Here is an 8415-nt window from a genome sequence, read left to right as displayed (position 1 = left end):
GGACAATTTCGTAATTCTACACATGTTCTTAATTAGTCGAAACGGGTCTTTAGTTTCGGCCCCCAAATGCCAAAACCCTAGTTCTAGCTCTCCACAGCTCCACTGTCAGCAAGGGCCGCCGCGGATATCTGTGCCTGAGGTAAGCCTCCAAAATGAAGAACAACTACGTTTTCCAATCTCTTCCCTTGTTTGTTCTTTAGATTTGCACTCTGGTGCAAGATAGATATAATGCGTTCGATCTCCTCTCTGTTAGATTGAAAAACCAGGCACCCATGCATTTATCGCTCTTATCAACCTTTCTTTTATTGTTAATCGAAAAGTTTGTACGTTAGACCATTTTCTTTCGTGGTGAATGCATCGTTTATGTTGTACTTTTAGTTGTTGGTATAAAACTAGATGTACAGTGGCGAATATTTCTGTTGAAACCCAGTTTTCATGTGAAGGATGGTTGGAACCGGAGGTCATAACTATATAACTAGATTCATGGTTAGTTCATTGGATGAAATTGTTACCAAGAAAAAACCTACATGTAAATTTATGGCCTTTGTTACGGATTTGAAAATTTCACCTGAAACTTGACTGATAATAAGATGACGGAGGCACTAGATGCAACATTTTCTAAAAAAAAAGAATTAATTGCCTTTTCCAGGCACTTATATTCTGAAAAAAAAGGTGGAAACTGAATTTTGATTCGTAAAGATATATTTTTTTTTGTATTATAGGTTAGGTAAAGTTTTTATAATATTGCTTCATCTGGCTACACTAAATCATTGTGTTTGTTTATTTTTTTTTGCATTTTACAAACAGTGATGAATTGGAATATATAGCAATACATCACCAGTATATGGAATTAACTTGTGTGATACATCAACATACCACATTTTAAAAATTCCTGCAACCAAGATGTGTAACGCCCTGCATCTGAGCCCATTTATTCAGTTAATACTTAAGTGAGGCTAATGCAATGGAAAAAACTCAAGAATCAAAAAATAGAATAGTAATGAGTTAAGTTGATAAAATAGAATTTTACATAGTCAAAAAGATGCAAAATGCATGTTAAAACATGTAAAATACTAAGGCTAAAGCATGAAATGGAATGGCACAAAGACTAAAATATGGAAAAAGCGTATGGTAAGGGAGATGAAGCATATTTACCAAATAGAAAAAAGAGAAGAATTCTACTCTATATGGAGCCTATGGGATCCTTTTAGTGTGCGAAGGTTATAAAAGTAAAAGGTTGAAAATTTGAACTTTAGAAGTATGACATTCAAGAAGTTAAATATCACATCTATTAAGAGCAAGTGAGCAACTTCACTGAAGCTGTTATATCCTTTTTTCTCAACACATGTGCTTACAGGGAGTGAACTGTAAAATTAAAAGTGCATGCTTATAATACTTGCTCTTTTGTTACAGAGTATGGACAAACAATTCATTCTAAGTTATAATATGATAATTTATGGTGTATTCTTGATTCTTGTATGTGGTGCAATCTACTAGATGGCTTATCCCACTTGTAGGCATTGACAATTTAGTGTTGCATGATGATTTGGCTATACTTCTATCTGCCTAGTATACAGTCTATGCAATTAGACCTGTTCATGGGCTGGCCTGGATGGGCATTGCTTCTTTATTAACAAAAAATGGCCAGGCCTGAACCAGAGACTAGCTTGACCATTGGGCCTAGATCTTGAGTGTGAGCCCGAAGTCCGGTCTGAATGGGAACAAACAAATTTTATTATAATTTATAAATTACTATTAATAATATATTAGTAAATGCTAATATATATTTATTACATATTACTATTTACTAATATATATTTTTATTATATAGTATTATTGGGCTGGGCTTGGGCTCGGGCTGGTCTTATTTACAAAAGCCCGAGCCCACAGCCAAGCATATTGGGCTACCTGGCCCATTAACAGGTCTATATGCAATGGGTTCTGGAGCTGCCTTGTTGTTGCCTCAACTGCACTTATCCAACCATAAGCATAGCATTAACAAACTTGCATGTCTATTACTCTATGTTAGTAACATAGCTTCTTATTAGACCTGTTCATGGGCCAGGTTCAGGTTTGGGTTTTGCTAAAATTTGAATGGGCCTGGCCCAAAGCCTGAGTCTGAAGCAATGTAAAGTTGAGCCTGATGGGCTGCCCATAAGCAGGTGTACTTCCTTTGTTAATTATTGTTTCTTCTGGACATGTGAATTTGCAATTGTACTTCATTTATTATTGGGTTTATGGCTATTATTATTAAGGGTAAAATACAGAGACCTATCCTGACTTTTAGGTCCCTGAACTTTCTTTTGCTACATTGAACTACTCTGTACTTTCAGATTCCAGCACTCTGCTCCCGCCATGTTACCTTCTCCTTTTTTGCATTTCCAAGGTCCAAGTTTTGAACTTTTCCCATCTTACTTCTTATTTTGTTTTTATTTGTTTAAGAGAGAGATGGAGTGTTGAAAGAGATAGAGCATCCACCATAAAGTTAAAAACTTGGCTTTTGAAGATGCAAAAAGGAGACAGCAAAATGGTCTCATAAAAGTTCAAAACTGACGGAAACCTAATGGTGAGAGCTGAGTATTGGAATCTGGAAGTACAGGGTAGCTCTCTGTCACAAATGAAAGTTCAGGAACCAGTGTCAATACCCCCAAAGTATAGGATAGTTCTCTGTATTTTACCCTATTATTAATTTAATGAGGCCTCAGATCTTTATATCAGAATTCACTTTCATCATCATCATCTAAGCCTTATCCCAACTATATGGGGTTGGCTCCATGAATCCAGTTTCTTCATTCCATTCTGTTTAGTGCCATATCCATTATTAAATTACAGAACTCCCTTTATAGGAAAGAAATCAAAATGTTTACAGCCAGGAGGAAAATCCAAAAGGACAAAGATGCAGAGCCTACAGAGTTTGAGGACTCTGTTGCTCAGGTTAGATACTGAAATTAAATCGTTATCTGCTACTAAATTAAACTTACTGGTGTTAACATCTGTCTCTCATTTGATATTTCTATTGCTTATGCAGTCATTTTTTGACTTGGAGAATACCAACCAAGAACTCAAAAGTGACTTGAAAGATCTTTTCATAAACTCAGCAGTGTAAGAGCTTGCTGTTACCTCAGCTGACATAATTCAACTTAGCTTTCTTGTGTAAACGTTTTATCCTCTGCCCCCTTTAACCAATGGAAGTTTTCTTTCTTTGTGACTTTGCAGTCAAATTGATGTTTCTGGAAACAGGAAGGCTGTTGTCATTCATGTTCCTTACAGACTAAGGAAAGCTTTCAGAAAAGTTCATGTCAGGCTAGTTAGGGAGTTGGAGAAGAAATTTAGTGGGAAGGTAAGGTTTTCTTTTATTGATGGCTCATTTGGTTGATCTAGCAGAAGTCAAATGCTTGAAGGGAGTAATACGTATTTTGCTTAACCAAACCATAGATTGAATTGCCTAGTTGAGATTAACAGATAATGTTTTTACCAATTTTTTCCTCCCTACTTTGAGTTTCTCTTTACTAGGTTCTGATCCCTGTTCCTGCCAACCTTTATAAGTAGGATGTGATATTGATTTCTACTAGAAGGATACTTAGACCCCCAAAGAAAGGCTCTGCCATTGTCCGCCCACGGAGCCGTACACTCACTTCTGTTCATGATGCAATGTTGGAGGATGTTGTGTACCCTGCAGAAATAGTTGGGAAGCGTATTAGGTACCGGCTTGATGGATCCAAAATTATGAAGGTGAGGATATGATTCCACTTACAAAGAAATGTTAATCCAAACGTTTTTGCTTCAATTCTTTCTTGGCCTTAATTCTACTAAGCGTTGGCCTCATCATCATAATGTCCAAATTAGTAGATTCATTTTTTGAATTCTTAAAATACTATTTTATTTTATCAGCATTCCTGTAATGAATGCTTCAAATCAACTTGTATGTTCAAATGTTATGAAAGATCTCTTCTGTACTGTTTCCGAAAGCCCATTGTTGTTTCCATCAGGACTGAAGAATAGCCCAAAATAGTTTTCTTCCCATCGAATATCTGTATGGAAGATGGAATTCTCAGTCTACTTTCATATGCAGGTTTATCTTGATCCTAAAGAAAGGAACAACACGGAGTACAAGTTGGAGACCTTTGCTGGAGTTTATAGGAAGCTATCTGGCAAAGATGTGGTGTTTGAATACCCAATAACTGAATCAGCATAAGGAAATCTGGAGAGAGATTTTAGTTAGTTTCCCTTCTTGATTTCACATCCATGTTTGCAATTTCTCTTTTTAATTTTTGTCACTAGTTTTTGAGAAGTTTTTCTGCTCAAGGAAATTCAAGAAGTTTTCTATTGTTTATCCTTAGACGTGTAATTCTTTTTTCCAAGTAGAATATCATTTGAATCTGAAAATATGCCTATTAGAACTTGGTATTGATTGTTATATTTGTCCAGTTAAGTTTCTGAGTTTGGGACAAGGAATATTTAATCACCAACCAGAGTTTTAGTATACGGTTAGATGGAGGCTAGCGTATTTGCTGACTGTTGAATTTTCCTCATCAATGTTGTCACTTCGTCTGAGTGTGCAAGTTGGGGGGGGGGGTTCATTATATGGTCTAAACTGCCAACCGAACTGAGCCAAATTGGTTTGGTTTCTACAGTAAAATGGTTTGGTTTGAGAATTTTTCAAACTGTAATTTACTGGTTTGGTCTGAGATCTTTTCCAAGTTGGACCTGAATACCCCTATGTGTAAGTGGATGGAGAATTAGATATGGGGCCATACACCCTTGGAATTCAAATATGCTAAAATTTGCAGAGGTGATGTTCTGGTGTTCTAGACTATCATACAAATGTTGTTCATTTCATTCATCATTTACCCTACTTTGGTCTCATCTCGCATGGAGTGATTTGTGTTCATGGCCACGTAGGGCTAAGTTCCTATGCCAACCTGGTACTGGGTCCCAGATCAATCGGTATTATGATAAAAGTTAATTTCTTATCCTAATAAGCAGATTATTAAAACAGAGCTTTTAATGAAAAGAAAAAAAAAAGGGAAAAAAACGTAGGAGGGGATTGCAGCTTACAGCATGTCTTGTAGAGACTGGGTCTGGAATTTTATTTTTTGGCCCCAAGATAGCCCGAGATGGACAAGTAAGATCAGTTCAGATTAGGTCCAATCAAACTTTAAGTCAATCCCGAAATTTGGTACTCAACAAATAAACCCAAACTGAGCCCAAAACGACAATGGTGGGTTAATGGGTTGAATTGATGCAATGCAACCATTCATGAAATGGAAAGAGAGTTTTCATTAACCTACTTCAACCAACCTCTCTTGGACCACAGCCAATGGGCAATGTCCATGTTTACCAACTCTCAAGTGAAAGGTCGTGGAGTGGTCATCAAAAAATAAAAAAAGACTGAAAGGTCCCAGACTCAAATACATACGCAAGATGTCTCCATTTAATTGCCGTGGGGGAAAGGTCCCAGACTCAAAACACCTGCAATTTCTTAGCGCAGGTATTCTGTGAAAGTAGGAGAACAGCCCCGCTTAGCGCTTAGCTTTCTTCGATATAACCACCACGCTATTTGGTTAGAAATGCAGCAAGTGTGGGCATCTAATGCTAATAAATGTGATTTCTAACTTAACTAAGCCCAAGTTGTGTGACTGTGACATTTACCTAACCTAAAAAAAATTGTTTAACGGGGTTAGGACTTAGGACACCTGAGCTTGTAAAAGTATTAGAATATGAAGTCCAGACGCTTTAAACTTTGAAGCCCTAAAACATGAATCCTAGAATTGGGGCCTTGTTCTCTTTGGCTTTGAGATCACAAATCCTGAAGCTGTCTTACCAAATACAGCCAATGTATAAGAGAAGAGAAGGATACTCTACTTTTCCATCTCTGTGGTCTCATCCTCCGGATTTTATTGTTCTGTTCGGATACAGGATTTGTATGACAATTGATAATAGATATATAAATAACCAACAGAAGAAAGAAAAAGGTCCAAAGTGCAGGCACACTAACTAGCACATGTGAGGAGGAGATATGTATGTATATACAATCCAATAAGCTGAAGTCCAGTCCAGTCCTCTACTCCTGGTGTTGGTGTTGGACGGTTGGACCACCATTTAAGCTGCCATGTGAAAGATTCCTGCACGCTGCTGCATCAATTAAAATGCTGTCTTTGCTAAATGATTCCCATTTACCACTTATCTGCTCCTTTAATTAAAAAAAAAAAAATCAGGACAAAAATGATCTACGAGTCAATCTATACACGAACACGTGTGAGTTCTTTCACCCTTTCCGAGAAATCCAGGACGGAGACATCGTTTTCTTGGATTTTAGCCGCAGGCTACGACTTTGGAAGTATTAGTCACGGAGGAAGCAGTGAAAGCTTAAAAAAAAAAAGGAATAACTTTCACAGACAAGTGACGTGCTAGTGTTACTATGAATTATGATCCCAGTTACTACTGTTATACACTTTTTATACTGTAAATGTTTGTACCATTCAATTCCAATTCCTGTTCATACCATCCCCATTCCCTATGCCACAGTTTGGAACCGATGATGTTTTCTAGAAAAATAGTGCTACATCACTGCCAGGTTGAAATTCTTTTTTTGTCACTACATTAGCGCCATTTCCGAAATATATATTTTTTATAAAAAGATATTTTCTCACGCCATACTCTAGAAATCGAAAAAGGTGTGATATGAGAAAATGTTGTTTCTGCCTTTCTAGTGTTTTCTTTATTTCTACTGTAGTTAGCAACAATAGTCTGATGTGGCATTGAAAAATTCCTAACTAACAGCAATTGGCAATGCTCTCAAACAAAAAATGAAAAGAAAAAAACGTTTTCTAAGAAAACATTATACTAATCCAAAACTGTTTTATCAAAAAATACTTCTCAAAAAACTGGCATTGATTTCAAACATGGCATGCATGTTCAAACTAATATTTATTTGGAGCAAATAAACTCATTGTTTTTACATGAGAGAGTGAGCGCTACAACCATCTGCCTAAAGATGAATTCCTGAATAAGCCACTTTGCCATATTTGGTTGTTTACCTTTGTTTTTCCTGGTTCTGACCCTGTTAGGGTGAGATTTTTTCTTTTTTTTAGGGGAGAGTGAATATTTTGTGATATATACCACTAATATCGTCTTTCTCAAAGTCAATGGTTGCAAGAATCAAATCTACACTTATATTGGAGTGAAGTCCGGATCTCTTGCCTATAAGAACTTTGTTCATATTTATCGCAGCCACACAGCATAGTATTATATAAGGGAGGATACTCACAATTCACAGAGAGTAATGTATTGTGAATAGGCATGAACAAAGTTCTCATGAACAGGAAATCCGGAATAAGTCATCCCTCAAATACCAAACATTGCATGGCTTCGTTGGCTTGTCTATGCCTTTTATTTGTTTATTTATTTATTTATTTATTTTTTATTATACAATTGTCCCCTCTATTTTTAGCCACATGGAGAGACAAGATGATTTTGGTGCCCTTAGATGTCAGCCATTGAAATTTAAAAAGAGGAAGGTAGAAAGATATACTTGATGCGTTGATTGTAAAGTTACCGATCCCTCTGGCCCACCTAAGATGCCAACTTCTGACCACATTCTTCACTTATAACCATCAGTCACAAACACCAATTGATCCACTTGACTGAAGGGTTAGTGTTAAGTGGGTCCGAATAACAATAACTATACAAGTTAGGTATAGCCGAGTAGGTGTTATCAAGGCTGATAATCATTTGTCTGATGTAAATAATTATTAGTTTTAGGTATCTTATACCGATGGTGTCACACATCAAATCATTTTATCTATCCCTGCAGTGACAGTCAGGTAGTGGTGGTATCTCAGAGCGGTGTTTGACATCGGTGCTCTCTAGAAAATGGTGATACATCAGCGGTACTGTTAGAAAAATCGGTATTTTAGAAAACTGTAATATGTCTGCAATTGTTTTTTCATAAAAAACATCTTGGAAATCAAGGAGTAGTATGGGAAAATGACAAATTCAAGTATTCTCAATTTAGAACTTGTTAATGGTAGTGAGGATATGATGTGGAATTCGTATAATGATTATTAGTGCTGAAAATAAATTATGGAGCATTAGTATCAAACAGAAAGTGTTGTTGTCGCTCTAGTAAATGTTTTACGTAGCATTAATATTTTCAAAAAAAGAAAAATACTGCTTCTAATCCATAGAAAACGGTGTTATATATGCAACATTGATGCTAAACATATGCAAAGTGAATTGTTGATTTGTGATTGTAGATCAAAGGTTCTAGTTGTTGGAGATTTGAACTCCCAAAAATGTAGCGAGCTTATACCCTCCCTCTTGGGAGTATGGATCTGCTCTCACACCAACCTCACAATATCTTCTAGCTGCACATCGAGATTTCGCAAACATCTCTCATGCCTAAAATTATTA

The 8415-nt window shown here is 36.5% G+C and overlaps 1 protein-coding gene across 3 annotated transcripts; it reads left to right on the top strand.

Moving 5' to 3' along the window:
* On the top strand, positions 1-4417 carry LOC148868774 (small ribosomal subunit protein eS7-like). Of its 3 annotated transcripts, XM_088968396.1 has the most exons (7): positions 23-139; positions 2066-2162; positions 2847-2934; positions 3029-3102; positions 3217-3340; positions 3550-3732; positions 4073-4417. In XM_088968396.1, exons 2-7 carry the CDS (start codon positions 2095-2097, stop codon positions 4193-4195), a joined length of 660 nt encoding a protein of 219 aa, XP_088824522.1. In that variant the 5' UTR covers positions 23-139; positions 2066-2094; the 3' UTR covers positions 4196-4417. The 3 variants fall into 3 exon arrangements, with proteins under 3 accessions (XP_088824523.1, XP_088824522.1, XP_088824521.1); XM_088968397.1 differs by lacking the exon at positions 2066-2162 and having other exon boundaries at positions 1-139; XM_088968395.1 differs by lacking the exon at positions 2066-2162 and having other exon boundaries at positions 63-139; positions 2833-2934.
* Positions 4418-8415: the final 3998 nt, after the last annotated feature.

Source organism: Nelumbo lutea, chromosome 2 (assembly GCF_056320005.1).
Source record: "Nelumbo lutea isolate HS-2025 chromosome 2, American lotus-T2T, whole genome shotgun sequence".
Classification (NCBI taxonomy): Eukaryota; Viridiplantae; Streptophyta; class Magnoliopsida; order Proteales; family Nelumbonaceae; genus Nelumbo; species Nelumbo lutea.
This window is presented reverse-complemented; position numbering and strand designations above follow the sequence as displayed.

Excerpts from the sequence above, each read along its gene's own strand:
- LOC148868774 (XM_088968396.1), top strand. The coding sequence starts at position 2,095 with ATGGGCCTGGCCCAAAGCCTGAGTCTGAAGCAATGTAAAGTTGAGCCT. Across the intron at positions 2,935-3,028 it reads TTGAGGACTCTGTTGCTCAG|TCATTTTTTGACTTGGAGAA; the intron begins GTTAGATACTGA and ends TTGCTTATGCAG. Across the intron at positions 3,103-3,216 it reads CTTTTCATAAACTCAGCAGT|TCAAATTGATGTTTCTGGAA; the intron begins GTAAGAGCTTGC and ends GTGACTTTGCAG.